We start from the raw sequence: 18,571 nt of genomic DNA, 5'->3' as shown, positions 1-18,571 counted from the left end.
TCTACAGCTCAGAGGCAGACGGCTAAAAGTCACCAATTAACATGGTCGCACGTTGAACCCAAACTCCTGCAGATCATTGAGAGCCCTTCTCGTTCATGCGCTGACTTGCAGGTTTGTTAACCTCTGGATTTCACTGCTCCAATAGACCCTCGATTCATTTTGCTGGTATGTTAACTTGATATCCAGCGTCCCACAATGACAAGTGGCTAGTACGTTTGACATTGGTTTACCTATGAAGGCCGTTAAAGGAGGCTGTGACTTAACTGCGTAAGGACAGCACTGCGTTGGTGTGTGCTTTGGGCCGATTTGCAAAATAGCAGTGTGAACACAAAATAAGCCAAGGAGAAAATGCAACAATGTGACATTTCATCATCTGTGTGGGAACAAAGCAAACGAGCTTGTAGTGTGAAAACACTTTTATCTACTTTACAAGTCTGTTAAACACTGAGCAGTGTAAAAAAATATATTTTACATAGAAACTAGTTTGAGTTCAATCTTTATTAACAAAAGACTTTTTTTTTTTACACAATCTCCTTGTAAGGTTAAGCACAGGCCATGATTCAAAGAAGATACAAAAAGAAAAGAACATTATCAATAGAGTTTGTACATCTTTTCTTAAAAGCCATATCTAATATTGTATTATTACATCTCTGACAGCTGGTTCAGCTGTCAGCAACAAAAACAAACAAAACAAAAACAATGTGTGAGCTTGTGTGTGTGGAAGTGTGTGTGTGTGGTCCTACAAAAAACAGCAGGCATCAAGTCAGGGAATCCAACTGGCCTTGCACAACTTCAAGCTGAAAGAGAGGGCAGACAAAGGTTCAGTGTTTGAGGGGGGAGTACACAAAGAAATACACACAAAGACAAAGATAAGAGAGATAGACAAATTGTATCAAAGAATGACGCAGACAGGATGCACATTGGTTTTGTAAGGCAATGTCTGCCAATCAGGATGAAACGGAACGAGAAAGATAGGCAATGAAAACGCCGAGACATGTACGCAATGTGACATGAAGGTGCGTGCAAACACACACACGCACACAAACAGACACACACTTGAAAAAAATAACAGACCTTGTTGTAGAACTCAAGTAGCTCCTGGTGGTTAAAATCAGCAAAGACATTTTCCTGAACCTAAGAGAAGAGAGAGAGATAGATCGGGTTAGAGAGGCATGATAGAAACTGGAACACACACACAAAAAAAAAAGACAAAATTCAGTTCAGAAATATGAGATCAGCAGGGCAGACGACAAAAAGCAGCAGTAAGAGCACATGCTGAAGAGTCGTTTTATTGTGCTTTCAATAAAAAACGTCATGAATTATTGCTGCTCTCCGGCCAGTACAAACTATCCTCTCAGTCGTATCCATCAGGAGAGTTTAAAAATACTCTGCGGGAACATTCGATGTCCATGATCGCATAGTGGGAAAGCCCATCACTGTCTGTTTGGCTTACTTATAAAAAGAGAATGGTTCAATCATGTGTGATGAATAATACAATGATGACGCACAATACTTAATTTGATAATGCTGCTTTTTGACACATGAAAGCCAGTCAATTAATACGGCGAGTTTCTTCTTCTTCTTTTAAGTAATGTATTAATGTTATGAAATAGAGAAAACGTTATTACATGTTATAAAAACCAGTTTCCCTCTGAGTGAACAGACACGGAGGGGTTTGACAGTCAAACTGCTGCTAACATCAGCGCAGCTTGTTTTTGGCAGCTGAGCTTGCTTTTGGGTTTGGAAACTCTAAAGTGTTCATCGTCCATGAGGCTTTCAGAGGTAGCCAAACTATCTGCACCTCAGCTTCAAAACAACTTGACCTGTTAGAAGAAGTCTGTCGCTGCCGGCCAATCTGCACTGCCATTATGTTATTTGGTGTTTGCTACAATCTTTGGTCAGGGAACAGTCATACAGTATTTGGAGGGCAGCGAATTCAAGTACTCTTTGAAACCTAATCTTTAAAATTCTTGCTAGAGTAGAGTTATTTCAACATAGAATAAAAAGGGACAGGAAAAACATTCCCTGTAATAAAGTCAGGCAATAAATCCATGTTAATGTAAACAAACCCACTCCATCTTTAATTTAATGGAATATGAATCTTGTGCCTACAGAAGCTGGGATGTTTGATTAAGATTTGTGAACACTGCTCCAACTTTTTTTCATGTTTTACATTAGTTTTCAGTTCAATAATACATGATGTGTCAACTCTTGAAGAAAGTTTCTTTTTAACAATGCATTATTAATGATTACATTATTACATGATTATCCTTGAGCCGTTTTTTTCCTGGAAAAAAGAAAACTATCATGGCGCTCTGTAGACAAACAAAAGAAACCAAGGGCAACCATCACTGGACTGCCACCATCACAATACAGTCCCTATGAATGTTGACATAATGGCGAAACACACCAATCGCTGAGAAAATAGCTGTGATATGTGTGCTTTCCAGGTAACACAGAATGAAAAGGGCAGCCTTGTATACAACAGAAGTGCGCTTTGTGTTGTAAGAAAGGCTGCTGATAATAGCAGCTTATCCCTGCCACCAACTAGGAGGGAACAGTAGGACAGAAAGAAAGAAAAGATGGAGGGTAAATTCACACAAACAAATAGAAACACACTAAAACCACATGAAATATCTGATGGTACACAACAGTAGCTCCCCTCCCTGCAGTTTGGTGCTTAGAGACTACATGGCGCTCTGGGGCTTGAATCTAGCTGGTTGGTTGGTTTGCTGGGTGGGTGGTTGAGTGAAGGAGGCCATGTGTCAGAGCAAATTAATGACAGAGATATTAATTAGAAGCAACGTTTAAAGTCCATAAAGCAGAGCACAGAGGGAAGATGTTAGCTCGTATCAAAGCCGCGCCGCAACACGAGGAGAATGTAGGACAGCTTTGAGTTTAGCTACAGCAGAGGGGGAGCACTGCGAGGGCAGGCAGGTAATAAAATAAAGTTACAAGTGTTGTTACCATGTGAGATACGATTAAAAAAAAAAAAAAGATGCACATCAAAGTAGTTCTACAAGGTCATGAATTATTTCCCCAATAAACAAGGTTTGGATTTGGAAGAAAAACTGAGCATGCAGTGAAATTAGCTGAATGATGACACTCCCGCTGCTTTCAACCACTCAGATCTGATTCTCAGTTCTCACAACTCAGTTTTCTATTGATCTGCACAGTGGAAAACACTCTTATAATGAGAGCGAACCAGCGCTGTATAATCAGTTTATTTGGGTTGATGGTCTTTGGTGTGCCTTGGGTCACGATGACTATACGTCAGCAGGGTTGGGAAATAGACAGAAATACTTGACTGCTCACTGAACTCTCTCTATTATTGCCAGAGGTGAGCAAGGGGGCAATCAAAAATGCTGTCTGAGGAATCAGATGTCTATCAAAAGTGTGATACAATAACTTGAAGTCAACATCCTTGATGCTAACACTTGGAGTTGAGGATGAAAGTGTGTTTTTGGGTTGGTGAGAAGTGCAGATCGACAATGTGTGATGTTGAGAACTTCCAGGTACACTACGGTTTGTGTGTGTGCTACAGAGAAACAGTTTTGTCTTGAGAAGATATGCATAAATGTGTGTGTGTGTGTGTAAAGCCCTTCCCATTGTTCCTCAGGGCTGAGATTTTGCCAGGCAGTAACCCACCAAGGCTCTGACAGATCTAGGCTAACACTAATGGGGATAGGATGTATCATCCTCATCATCACAGCCCTCCACTACAAGTATGCAAATACATACACACAAACACACACACACTTCTTATCTGTCTTAGTGCCAAAATCCAGTGTGTCAAGATTCAGAAAACAGGATTAACCCATGAAGATAATCATTAATTCGCTTGCATCTGGCGTTCCATATGAGCTTCATGTTCGTGTTTCATCACCATATAGGTTACACACTGTGGGAGGGAATCAAATGTATAACACAGAATAAACTACAAAGGAAAAATAAACTTACAACTGGAATTCTTTGAAAATATTTCCAAACTTCTTCAAAAGCTGCAAGAAAGTGGGACTAAATGTTCTAATGCAGCCCAGGGTGCAGGCCTAATAACTTTCCAGAAGGTTGCTGGTATAATTTAACTGATGAGCCAAGAAATTAATCAGGGGATAAAAGTGAAAGAAGTTCTATATGGATTACAGCGTAAGCCCTCAGTCTCACATTGGGGAAATCACAATTTGAAAAATCTGATTTATTGTAACCAGGGTTTTATATTCTCTAGTCTTCTTCGCTATGGATAATAATAACTGCTCATGTTCATGAAATTGGAGATAATGACAACATAGCTAAAAATGTATCTCTATTTCTTGAAAAACAAAACGAACCACTGTAATTTGTTATTAACCAAAACTAAAAGTGATAAAGGTTTGCTGCTTCAACTGTGAACTCCTACTCTTTGGATTGGATATGGACGACTTAGTTTTACTTTAAAACCAAGAGGTGGATATTCCTGACTCGCATGGTAGGACTGTGGTTATCTCAGTTTGCTGCTTGGTTCTGATACTTTGGCCCAGTGTGAAATATTTAAACAATTATTAGCGTGGGAGTTTTGACCTTTATAGTGACCAGAGGATGAAGAAAACGATGAATCCTAATAGCATGGGTCCCCTGACTTTTATCTGAAGCCACAGGCTCTTCAAAGTCCCCACTAACACAGTGACATATCTCTATCTATCGACAATTTGGATTGGAGGATATTTTGGGCTTTTTCTGGACTGCAGCCAGCCAGTTGGCATTAGTTTAGAGTTAAAGATCTTTAAATCTGGTTCAAATGAAGGTTCAGGTAATTTGGAGCACAAATTCATGATCTTGAGGTAACCTACTTTTTAAATATTTCTCTTTTGGGCCTCATATTGAATGGGCTTCATTCAATATGAAATTAGGGAGAGAGTGGGGAATGACATGAAGGAAATGACATGCAGGAAAGGAGCCGCAGAACTTTGATGGTTCCCCGACTTTTCATATATGGCCATTATCAAGTAAGACATTTTACTTCATCCAGTACTTTGAGAATTTCTACTACTTTCTACTTTCTGTCTTATTTGACAAGCATAAGCTCTTATGACACTCTCTTTTTTTGTGACTTTAGAGGCTGGAACCATATTTTAATTGCTTATTTCTGCTGCAAAAACTTGGCATTTTAACGTGGGGCATTATGGAGCCAGTTTTAAGTGAAAACTTGATGAACTTTTTTGCACTTTCGAAATTGTGTGTTGGTATAGAGCAACTAGCTTGGTACTATTAGGCAGTAATCTTTTCTTATTCTCTGTGTTCAAATGATTTAATAGAAAGATAAATCAGTTGGTGCTTTTACAATGCCCAACACCAACGTACAGTGTAAAAGGTTTTTTAAACACCCCATGCTTCATGCTGGACAAGTTTAAATCCGAATGCAAAATGAGTATCTGGAAAACCTCTCTGTCTCTATGTTTAGAAGCTTTGCTCCATTACACTTAGTAATAGGGATGTGTTTCTACACCTCAGAAGTGATTGCATCCAACATATTGATAGAAAAAGACCTTCAGCAGAAAATGCCAAATGGCACTGATTTTTTTTCTCCCAAATAAGAGGTGCAAAACTGTAAAAGTCAACACTTCCTTAAGTGCAGAGAGAAACTCCCCTGGTGTATTCAAGACGAACAACCTGTAACTGCTGCATTTATGCGAAGAGGAGACCAATTTTATGATTTTAAGCTGCAGGAGTTTTCTGTTCCAGGAACATCTGAGCACTACCTGGATTTCAGTTGAAAAGAGAATGACACATTCAACAAGTGATGCTTTTATCCCTTCAAGTGGTTAGTAGTGTCAGTAATGTTAGTTTGTATAAGACCAAGGTGTACTGAGTAGAAGTATCTCATAACACCAGCATGTCTTAATGGCGCCAATGGTTGGAAGTAAATAGGCACTCTGTCAGTTATTTGAATCAGTGCAATAAACAGCAGCTTTTTTTGCTTAGTGCAACCCAAAAAATAAATTGTTTACTTCTTCACGTATAGAAAGTCAGGAAGGGCAAAGGAAAAGGGAGTATCGTAAATATGACAAGAAAGAGCGATCAACAAAAACTGAGAGGGGAGGTGAGAAATGGATGTAAGAAGCGGCAAAGAAAAATACAGAACAAACCGGGGAAAGAGGAGAAACATGACAAAAAATGAGGGCTTTAGAAGAGAAATGAAACATTGTGATATCCCCAGAGAGCATTCATTGTAACAAAACAACTAAAAGCAAATCAAGCATCACCTCTGAAGAATTCACTGACAGAGAAAATTTGTCCTCAATCCAGTCATGTATCTTCAAACATAATATAACATCAATGCTGTCTATAAATTCACAGGGAAAGAAAAAGTGTCAGCATGAAACTGTCTGCAGGGTGAAGTCATTTTAAAATATGCACGGTAAAGAGGGAGCCAGACAGACACAAAGTGAAGCAAATCAGACTCAAGTGTCGACAACAAGTGCCGATCAATCTTCTGCATAATACTGAAAGATATGTGAACTTTTGTGTGTCATGAAGTCTGGGCTAGAAGTTTGAGACTTTTATTTTATACATGCATAGATAGCTCTTTGTTAGCATTTTAGAATGGAATTGCTGCTTTCATTCTGTTTTATGCTCTTACTGTATACAAGTCATTGTCTCAACATCAAAATACTGATCCACAGTAAAGTGTAAAAGAACATTATTTTTTTTTCATGTTTTTTTATTTTAATAATCAAAATGAATCATCCTGGTTTTTTTAATATTGTCTCCGTTATCTTCAAACTAACTTTTCTTCTTTTTTTCTCACCGGCCTATCTTGTTTTTCCCCCAGCTTGCTTCTCGCATGCATGTACGTTTGAATAGATGCTGTTAACGTCGTCTTTCTGTAGAAGAACGTGGCATTGACCTTTAAATGCCCTAAACTAACAAAATACAAGCACCTGCTTTCATACACTTGTTTTATAACAGGAAGCAGTCAGGAGATAAAATCTGGATCCAGAAAGACCTGTTAGTTTGAGAAAAAGACTAAACAAACTAACTAAACTAACAAACTAAACAGAAGGATGCTCAGATAAGACAGGTGGACTAAAAACTTAAAAAAGGGACACACGGTCGAGTCCGTGTCCGTTCATCGGATAACCAACCTACAGAGCGAGACTGCAGCTTTACTGACTGGACTTTGAGGGTGAAGCGTGCTTGAGCACGGTATAGATTGCCTAGTGTGAGTGTGCCCTTAAATGTCAAGATCATGACAGCCTTACCTAAAAGCATGATGGTACGACTAACTGGTGTATAGACTTATATAGTTTTCCTACATTGTCTTTCTCGATTGATACCTTTCAGCCTCAAACCCTGCAGCAAAATCTCTAAGCCAAGTATTTGAGGCAGCAGGTGTAATTACCATGAAAGTTCAGTTCATTTTAGAAACCAGAAGTGGACGAACATCTGTCCCCACGCGTTTAGATCAAGAAGGAAGCAATGCCTGAAAAAGCGCAGTCTGACATTATTACAGTAAAAATTGTTTACATGATACATATTTTCTTTTAATCGGTTAATTAAGAGGTCTCAAATATTCCTCTGGATCTGAGTCAAATTTGAATCGTTTTGGGCCTTTCTGTTCTGCCCGAGTTTTGTTCCATGGAGCATTTCTATCCTGTTCATGCATTAAGCCTTTAAACCATTTTAAATCTCAATAACAGGCCTCTTTTTTATGTATCTAATGTCTGATTGAGCACCCAGCCATACCAGAAACATCTCAGGTGGGATATGTAACCAAGCTGTTTCTCTTAACTACCTGCTCAAGTGGAGCTTTTCAAAGCCTCAGGTTAGTCCCTTATCCAGAGAAAATAATGGCACAATTTCACAAGACATAAATAGGTATAAAAATTAAACATGTTGACTATGAGAAAAACACAAAATCCTATTGTTAATTACTCAATATAACACATTTGTGTTTAAAGGTATTTATGTGAACACACAAAGACACAAATGGCCTTAATGTTCCAAGACATGCATTATATCCACTGGATTATGCAGTTCTGACTATTTAAAATGTTAATGTTATTTATTCCAACACAATTAGTATTCTTGCACAAACGCACAAAAATGTGCTGCAGCTCATCCCGACTCGACTAAAATGCTTTTCTCCGTCCTACAATATGACACCAGCACAGCATTTAATCAGCATCAAAGGAGAGGGTTACTGTAATTTTGCCAGCTCAAGTCCTCTGCACTGAGAGGATACGGTATATTATGTGTCCTCTGTGGCTCGGCTTCATTATATGTCTTCTGTGACTCGCAGCTCGTTGACAGTTTGTCCAATTGGAGCTCTCTGCCGCTGCCTAGTCCCTGACTTTTGCCTGACAGAGAGAAATGTTGACAGTGAAAGACAAAGAGGCAGATAGAGAGGAGGAATGCACAGGAGGCTGAGCTGTCAGGATTTTGGCAACCCTTTATCCCTCTAACCCTCAAAATACGCACAAACACAACAGCTACACACTGTCCTTTCCGGCTTTAATGCAACTTACACATTTAAAAGCACACCATCTTTGTTTTTAGCCACATCACACATCCTAAACATTATGAGTAAAAGATCCTTGCAGCTACACTCTTATGTGGCAACACATCTCTACAAAACACGACGACTGAGTGACTGCTAGCCCTATCGCTCTATCAGGTCGATCAACTTGTCTACATGCTTGACTTCTTCTCAGTTTCTGTCGGACAGCTTACAGAAACCGTAGAATATGTTTCATTACTGTGTGTCAGTAAGCTTACAATTCAGGTGTGTCTGCAAACCTTTCTTCCCATACACCTTTCTGTCTTCATGCCAGAACCCTTCTTGATATTCACTGACTGTCTGAGCTGCATTCTGCCATCATGCTGAAGGATGATCAGCAGGGGTTATTTTATGAGCGCCGTCTTTCACTGGGCATGCACAAATAAAACACTGGCATGAGGACACTGGGTAATATTTTCCGCAAACAGTTATTTATGTGGAATAAATTGGCATCTCATCATCAGGGACATTTGTTTTCAAAGTCAGGAATTAGATGAGATGAAAATACTTTCCATAATTTACTTTTCTGCTGCAAATTCGATCAGTGGCAACGATGTAAAAAAAGAACACCACTTTGAGACATAAAGCAAAAAGGAGCCTTTGCTTGTATATAAGAGTGTTTTCTGGGTGCTTTATGACGCATGTGTTAGTGTGTGTTTGTTCAGCTGCGTAGCTGTCTGTCACTTAAAAAAAGATATTCTGACAAAGACAGCTGTGCTGTCAAAACACCATCTTAGTGTCTCAATAAAGATTTTGTGCTGTTTGCTTCGATGCTACAGGTGTGCTGCTTCTTTCTTTTATCCTTTGAGTGAATCTGTCCATCTGTCTGTAGCTCATCAGCAGTGTTATGATTGAGTTTGTAGCCCTCTGATTCACTGAGGAGGAGGAGGTAGAGGAGAAATGCAGATGGGAAATGGAGGCTGGTCAAAGGTTTATCTTTGGAGAATCCTGGCTAGAAGACTGCTCTGAGCATTATACTAAGTTTAATTAATAGCTTTCTTATTATTATGGTGCACTAATCAAGCTTAATGCAATATGTGATTGATCTAATATGTCCTCTGACTTCAGTTTACAAACAAGAAGAGAATGGCTTAATGAGGTAATTACAATATGATGACTACTGACCCTTAAATTATCCACATTAACATCATCTATTAGAACCAATACATTTCCCAAACTCAGACACACTGATGAGTCTTACTTTAGCTGATGGCTGCTGTTTAAATCTGTACTTATAAAATAGACTTAAGAGACTTTTAGCATTTAAACAGAATGATGTGTACTTTGTATTCATATGCATGGCTGTGTTTAGTATATAGTGTAATTTTTAAAGGTGTAACTTCTAATAAAACATCTAAACCTACTGTATGTTTGTACGTCACTTAACTGTTAAAAAAGATCTGTTTGCTTTTATAGTTCTCCAGAAGTTTCGTTACTTTGGTTATTTTGGAGGTGCTTTTTTTCAGCCCTCTTTCCTTTCACCTTTCTAGATCCAGATTATCTCTCCGATGAAAAAATTGAAATCTACGTTTCCAGTAAAACCTGGCAAACTCGGATCATGTGATGAGAATTAAATCTCAGAAAAGCTACAAAGAAAAAGCACTCGGGGAATTTATTCTGTTATTTTAAAAAATGTTTTGCAGTCCCCAAAAAACTGGAATGGACTTGCTGCATTAAACGGTGAGTAGGTGGACAGAGCAGAAGCAAAACCCAGAGTTTTCCAATCAAAAGAAGAGAGCCTTTGTGGTCTGTGGGAGCTCCAGGCAGCAAAGAGAATATATTTTCTCGGCCTTTTGCATGGTCGCTTTTTCCACAAATGGTCAGCATAATGGAAAATTTGAAAACCTTGACCTTTATTCGGAAACCAGATGGTGTAAAACATTGTGCTTATTGAATGCAAACTATGAATAGTTCTGATGCTAGGGGCCTGTCTATCAAAACAACAACATGAGATGTAAAAAGATGATGTTGTGAAGAAGTATGGGGATTATAGAAGTTGTTCTTTTCACTTTAAAACAACTATCCCTTACAATCACCATATACTGTACCTAATGGAACTCGACTTTCCTGTCATACTTAATGATTTTCATGGACCGGGTAATGTATTTAAGGCAAATCATTTCTGGTTCAGATACACTATGTCTTTTCATCTAGAGGAAATAGCTTCAAATAACACAGCAGTTAGCAAATGAAGGCCGTTCATAGACTTTTTCCCTCACTCACTTTCATGTATTGAGGGGTGTTTTGTCTTTTTCCATTACTTTACTTGAGTAAACTTCTGCCTCTTTAGGTTCATAATTAACATCAAGGGATATTATAATACACTACTAAACAAACCACAAAATAGGTCAAGTCATTTTTAGAGATTTTAAAGTGGTAATGACTCAACCTTCAAACCAGAATAGCGATTCAACTTGTCAGATCATGTACAGCATAGTATGATTGGTTGTGTATCCATTTGGATTATACAATTTAAAAAAAAAAAAGGGCGACAGTGTGCTAGTGGTTGGTGCAGAGGCGTGGTCCTCCCAGCAGGCGGCCTGGGTTCGGGTTTGGCTTGTGGCTCCTTTACCACATATCATTCCCAACTCCCTCTCTTTTCCTGACTCTATCCATCGTCCTATCTCTAAAATAAAGGCATGAGACGCCCTTGCAGATAAGTCTAACAACTGTGATATATATATATGCATTTTTTTTTATTAAGTAAAACATTTCACTTCAGCTCGTCTGTGTCAGTTTCTTGGAATGATTCAGCAAACACTACAGCCCAAAGCTTTACACTGTGCTGTCAACAAAAACAAAAAGGAAATCAATAGTTCAAAAACAACCATGTTTAATCTTCCCATGACCCTTTGAGCCCAAAGCCGTGTAGAAAAACAGCCCATAGGAGCCACACAAGCAGTGTGTACCGCTGCTGAAAGAGGGGCACCATGAAGCCGTATCCACATCCACAACAGTTCTGTGTATCGCACAGTGACAGACATGGAACCTCAAAACGTCAGCCATTCACTAAAAGCCTTTCGACTACAACAAATAAGTGCTGTCAAAGCCTAACACTGGAAAGTGCCAATCACCTCTGTTATTTATAACAGAAATGAGCACAAGCTGATATGTGCACACACACGGAGGCCCACGCACACACACAGTCCCATTTTCCTCAAATATAATAGGAGAAAAGAAGTTGGTTTTTTTTATACCTCTGTCAGATTTATGACATACAAGAGATGGCATGATGGAAACCCCTTCCTGTACAGTAAGCAGTCTCAAAACTACATGTCAGTGTTTCTTTTTTTTATTTCTCTGATCTGGAGAAAACACTCGGGAATAAACTGGCCTAGAACATTCCATCAGAAAGCACGTCTTATTCCTCTTAAATTTTTTTCCCCTTTCTTACAGGCTTTTTGATAACGCTCTCATTCAATCTAAACTGTGAAAACCGCAGGGAGTAGATAGCAGCAAAGAAGAGCCGAGTGAGAGGTCGCTACACAAGACGAGACAGTGGGAACAACGATCAAAAGAAAAAGCAAGGTAGGGAAAAACCATCAACAAACCAGTGTTTTGCTTTGTTTTGTGCTGAGACAGACGGAGCAGGCAGAAGGTTCAAGGCCTGACTGGATGAATTCCTGAAAACACACCTGGACTCATGAATACACATGAAACGCGGCACTGAAACTGAACACTTGGGCGCACAGAGTTCCACTATACTGAAAACATAATCCCACTCAAACATTACAATGCACACTAAAGAGTTTGTACACATCAAAACCCAATCAATCCCTAAATACTGTGTGATTGTACTTGAACACATACAGGGGTTCCTTAAAATGGATTGTAAACTAAGAGTTATTTAACAGAATCCTAGGTGGTAATGGGGTTGGGAGGTCTAGTCTGTCGACGTTTTTTTATTGCGTTATTATTAATTTTTTTCTGTTTTTCTTTTTAGCTACTAAGATCCTTGCCTTCTCTTTATCTTCGTCAGGCGTACACTGCTACACTGCCGGGGTGGAGGGGTTTAGGGAGGCAGGTCTGTGGAACTCATGTATCATGTATTGCCGCCTCCCTATATGACAAAAAATAACCTATAAATATTTGATTGCATAACAGAATCAATTCTATTACTGAGGTTTCTAAAAATTATTTTTCATAAAATCAATGCCGGCCAAACTCAACAGAGATCAACTGTTAGTATGAATTTTCATGAAATTCATTCATCTTGGTAACTTCGTGAAATGTCTGCCTACCACGTGTTAACACTCCTACCTTTAGGTGTCTGAAGCTGTAACCTTATATGAGCGAAGCACCTAAGTAGTAGCAGATCTATATATGGAGAGGAGCTAACTATATGTTGTCAGCAACTGTTTGCTAGACAGAGAGTCTACATCTGTTATGTATACAAATCAGTGTCATGTCATCTTCATTGTTTATGGTGATGCACCCAAATAGAAAGGAATTTGTGGGTTGCACCTTTTTGACAGTATATAAGCAGCACTGTGAACACTGTTACTTTGTCAGCACTTTGTCAGTCAAGTGATTTGGAAGCATGCTTGTTTGATGAAGTTGTCTGACCTCGGCCGATTAAATGGTGTTAGAATCTCCAGTCTGTTTCACGATCTCTGCATTAGATTTATACATTAGAAACAAACCCCACCTAGCATCCCTACCCATTTTAGAGTGCTAAACATTGTTGGTTAATTAGTGACTGTAAATTGCAGTATACAGTGTCCGACTAGCAACCTGCAGAGGGTGTCACTCGTCTCTTGTCCAATGGCAGAACAGATCAGCTCCAGTCCAGAGATGTAGATAATGGATGGATGGAAGTTTTTGTCAGAAAAAAGTGTCTATCTTCTTGACTTTTATTCACATCCTAAAATCACAAAACAAAAAAAAAGGTGACAGAATATGAGGAAAGGATGTCAAGTTGCTTTGCAATTCTGTGTGCTACACCTGCTGTCTTCCACAGTACCATGGGCATACTGCTGCTGCAGCAGTTCAAGAGCCAGCTAGGGCGAAGGAGTTGGATTATTAAGTAGAAGGAAAGTCTTGCTCTTTATCCACTCCACAAGTGGAGGTTGGTGCTCTCAGAGAAGGGCCTTGGATTTACAAAATATTATTCAGTGGACTTCTTCTCTCAGGCACGATCCAAAGAAAGTACTCGAGCACACGAATCACTTAAGGCAAATTTATTTTAGTGCGAAGAGAGGAGGTAGTTGGGAAGTTTGTGGATTATGTAAGAAGATGTGTTGGTGAAGGCTTACAGCATGGGGATACAAGTTGAGTCCATCTACAAGAAGTTTACTTTTGTATTTTACATGGTTGATGTTTCACCCTGTAAACTCAAACTCAAAGTAAAATACTTCATTTGTTGATCTTGATTTCCCTCCTCTATGCCACACCATGCTGCGTAATAATCATTGGTCTTTCATCTTTTGTTCATGTTAAGGTTATTCCCTTCATCTCTTACTTTTTTTGTCAATCTCTTGGTGGGAGTATTCATCACTCTATCAGTGCATTCCTTCTCTATCTCTTTAACGTCACCTCTGCTCCTTCGTCTCCCTTGGATTAAGTGACGCCTTGTTATAAACAGCCCATCAGTGAGCCGACCCATCCGTATCCCGTCTGTGGTTGGACATTTATTAAGAGTCAGCTCTGCCCTGCCTCTCTGTGCAACCCCACATGAATACAGAGGACCAATTAGTAGGAGGAACAGTGTTTATGTCGACATGCTCTGAGTGGCTGAACCAAACATCCAAACATTTACAACAGACAGATGGAGGGTTTGTCAGAAAGCGCTCTTTTGAGTTAACGGCGACTTTCTCAGACATTGGGAACACTTCATACTGTGCTAAGTGATAGCTACGACAAAGACAGGAGTTAATATGTTTGTTGTGAACAAAAGACGCACGACAAATTCGCACAAATAAACACAATGCACTTACATTCCAGACTTAAAATGCTGGGACACGGTGAAAATGTTTTGTGATCTCATGCAGCAACCACGAGGCCTGACATTTATGAGCAGCAGGAGGCAGCTACTGCGGTTAAACAAATAACATCCTCACTGGTGGACAAAATAGGACGATGGCTATTTTGCCTATTGGTTTTTTCTCCAATGGATGAGGTCACCCATGTCCTGACCGTGAAATGAGAGTGTGTGTGTGTGTGTGTGTGTGCGTGTGTGTGTGCTTGTTCATTATTTGTTATTGTGTGCGCATTGTCCATCCACCTCCCCAATTAGAATCCACCACATCCTGTGTTGTGGTTTAGGGACAATGGGAACATGAGTATGCCTCCAACAGAGCGCACGGCTCCCACATCCTCCTCCTGAGTCTTCACATGCTATGCAGCAAGACACAGTACAACATGAACATGTGTTATAATTATTGATGATGATGGTGATGTACCTGTGAGGAGTCCATTCATATATTAATCACCAGCAGGAGACAGGAAGACAGGAAGGAAGGCAGAGTGAGAACAAGGCCCCTGGAAACTGGAACAATGCTCACTTCCTAAGTCTGTTAGAGTAACTAGTACTATGCCTTCCATACACAGGGCTCAATTCTTGAAAACTTCCATGTTGACTTCAGACAACGCCGCGATAAAAAGATATAAAATTACTGCTTGGTATGTGGCATATGGCACGCAAGACTTTATGCAACATAGAAAGTTTATTGCCCGCACAAGGTGAGTAACTGAAGCCTCACAACCGCCTGTCATTATCTTTCTTTTAGTGAGGAACATACCTTGAGAAGTTTCATTTCTTGTGCTATAACTGTAACAAACACCACTTCTCAGTGTCTTATGACTGGTTTGCAGGCTATGTTTAACAACTATTGTTATTCCAGGTGTTCCATTAACAGCTCTTTTTGTGCTGGCAGCGTTCTCAACCTTAGGCTCCAAGTGCTTCTCACCAGTGCTTACTGTTGGTAAAATGACAAACAGTCCACTCACACAGGTGTTCTCACTCATGTTGTTTGATTACATCTGTTCTCAGTGGTGTCTTCAAGTCATATCTGGGTCATCATGTTCTCAAGGATGTCCTTCTTTTGTATTCACAACCTTGGATGTGGAAATGTTCTAAAAGCTTCATGTAAATATGCATAAATATCACATGTGTGCTGACATTTAAAATAAGATGCAGGTCATTGAAGTTTTTGTTTTTTCCGTAGATTATGCCATCACATTTCATTCATTATATTACTTGCTGGCTCACGAGTCTTTTGGTTTCTATGTGTCGTAACCTAGCAGGGATGTTCTCAACACTTTACAATTTTAACACCAAGCATCTCACGTACAGACATTCTGGTCTAGTTACCACAAGCTAACACGTTCCATTCGATTGCAGAACAAGGCTCTGAAGGCCTGTACAAGCGGGATGGATTGAAAATGTATTTACATACTTAAGTTGTTTTGATGAAACTGTTGTGATTTGGATAATTGATAGAGTAAGAGGATTGGTTTAAGTTTAGAGTCAGCGACAGCGCAATTTCTCACAACTTCAACCTGTTGATCTAACTGATGAGAGAAATTGAAAAGTCGTGAGGCGGTTCTATAGCGCGTTAATGTTGTATATGCGAAGGCTTTTCACTGAGCACTTCATCAGGTACACTGTAAGGCATCAGTGGGTATGATTGAAATCAATACAAAAGTCTTAATTTAAAAAAACTGCACAACAATAAAGAAAAAAATGATGACAAAATAAGAATGAAATAATTCAAGCTGATTATTAAAGACCCCATTCAGAGCACACATATTTCCCTGTTGATTTCATTGCAGGGAAAGCCCAGCTGTAACTAATAACACTAACGAATACTAATTCAACCACCATTAATGACATTGGCTACACCTGCTGTACATTTCAGACTATGTCATGTCAAACTGTCCGCTGAGAAAGTGGTCTGAGGGCATTTACAGCTAATAGATTACGATGCATCAGGACAGAGAGTGACGGACAGACAAAGAGCAAGAGACAGACAGACAGACAGACAGACAGACAGACAGACAGACAGACAGACAGACAGACAGACAGACAGACAGACAGACGGGCAACCACAGTGGAGCTATATGTGAGAGAGCAGAGTGTCCTCTGCTGGGGGTCATTTGTCAGGTCATTGGGTCAGACAGTTAATGAAATAAAAGAATAATAAAGAATCTCTCTGTACTGTTTAACACAGAGAACGGTTGTTTCTGTGTGGAGTGTCCGCTTTCACCCACCACTTCCCACCCTACACACATCAATACACCCATATACACACACACACACACACACACACACACACACACACACACACACACACACACACACACACACACACACACACACACACACACACACACACACACACACACACACACACACACACACACACACACACACACACACACACACACACACACACACACACACACACACACAGCTGACTGTGACTCTAGGTGGGCAAGGGTGGGATTTTCACACGCCTCGCTCCCCAGGGCCCATTCAGTACAGTACACAGCACGGCAGCAGGACACACACACAAAGCCGAGGATTGTCTGCACCCAGTGGGCCACTCACTGAACTAGAATGACAGAAACACAGTGAAGCATGGACGCAGATACAGACACACCAGCTCACTACAGACATGGCCCGGACACATATATACACACACAAACACACGTGCACATTCACACATACACAAACACTTCATTCAGAGCCTTATTTCTTGGAAGCAGAGGCCTCTTCGACTTGCTGGGGCCCACGATGAAAACACATGGATGGACAGAGTCATTATCTGATATATTTACTTCCTGACTTCCTGACTTACTAATCAAAATCAAATCCCAAGAATTTACCAACTAAATATTTCTGTAAACTAATATTGTCTCATTTTACATTAAGCTAAAACGTATAAAGTGCTGGGGTGGGTATTAGTGAAAAACTTCACGTTAGAAGCTCAAAAAGTCTCTAAATAAAAAAAGATGCACGACTGTTCCGATGCATTTGTAAAGTTTAACTCAGTTTGGCACTGCCTGTTCCACTCTCATGCCTCCTTTGCTGTGTCATGAAAGGACTTTGGAGGCATTTTTAGAAGTTTATTCATAAATAATGGCCAAGGCCCCCTCGCAGGGACTTAACAAAAATAAACATTTGAATGTCCCTTTCCGTTCTGCTTATTTTATTAAACATGGTGGAAATATAAACAGTATTTGTTTCTCTCTTTCTCTTCTACACGGACTGTTTCTTTTTGGACAGCTGTGCCGGAATGTGGACACTGGAGAAATATGCAGAGCAATTTGTAATTAGCCATTCAAATATTTTATTAAATGTGTTATGTGCTACATTTACTACTACTACTACTACTACTAATACATTTATTACTTTTTATTAGTACACCCTGCACTTTGAAGTGTTTTGTTTGTGCAGCATGTTGTATCGAGTCACCAGGCTCTTTCTTCTTTTTCTTCAAGTACATCCAAGGTCTCCTCCTTTTACATTCTCTCCCTGTCTTCCTCTTTTCAAGTCCTGTGTCAGCTAGCACCAGCAGTTTAGTCTTATAACACACAGTCTCTGTCAAGTGTGCTCTCCTCTGTCCTCACTATGAATGCTATGCAAGCGAACTACACACACTTCCAACAAAAGGTGAAGACAGCAGGTTGGCCTTTGAACATTTCACTGGAAGCAAAGTGAAGCTGTGAAACAAATCCAACACATCACCAATCAGAGAGTAGAAGTCAGGCAATAAAAGGGTCAAAATGAATTCATAGCAAGAAAAACGGTTAAGCAGTCAAAGGAGTTACACAAGCTCTTTTTAAACTGCGAGTCCACAACAGTGCCATAATGGATGTCAATGTGCTTTTACATTAAATCCGCAACAGCATAACATTGCAGTCTCAGTGTGTGATTTCCCATTGTGTACAGCAGGAGCTTCACATACACACACACTAAGAAGACACATGTACAAACGCAAAGCTCTGTTCAACCGTGGCAGCTCTGACATTTCGCCCCTAAACGCCTCTGTTACTTCCTCTGATGTCGGCTCGGCGGCAGAACAACTTCGC

The 18,571-nt window shown here is 39.8% G+C and overlaps 1 protein-coding gene across 1 annotated transcript in view; it reads right to left on the bottom strand.

The window, feature by feature from the left end:
• Positions 1-479: 479 nt before the first annotated feature.
• commd10 (COMM domain containing 10) overlaps positions 480-18,571 on the bottom strand; it is a 62,986-nt gene continuing 44,894 nt past the window's right edge. The window contains exons 6-7 of the mRNA XM_020630517.3: positions 1,075-1,134; positions 480-797 (exon numbers count right to left, since the gene is read on the bottom strand). Of these exons, the coding sequence (XP_020486173.1) occupies positions 759-797; positions 1,075-1,134 (99 nt within the window). The 3' untranslated portion in view covers positions 480-758. The remainder of the gene's footprint in view (positions 798-1,074; positions 1,135-18,571) is intronic.

This window comes from Labrus bergylta, chromosome 2 (assembly GCF_963930695.1).
Source record: "Labrus bergylta chromosome 2, fLabBer1.1, whole genome shotgun sequence".
Lineage (NCBI taxonomy): Eukaryota > Metazoa > Chordata > Actinopteri > Labriformes > Labridae > Labrus > Labrus bergylta.
This window is presented reverse-complemented; position numbering and strand designations above follow the sequence as displayed.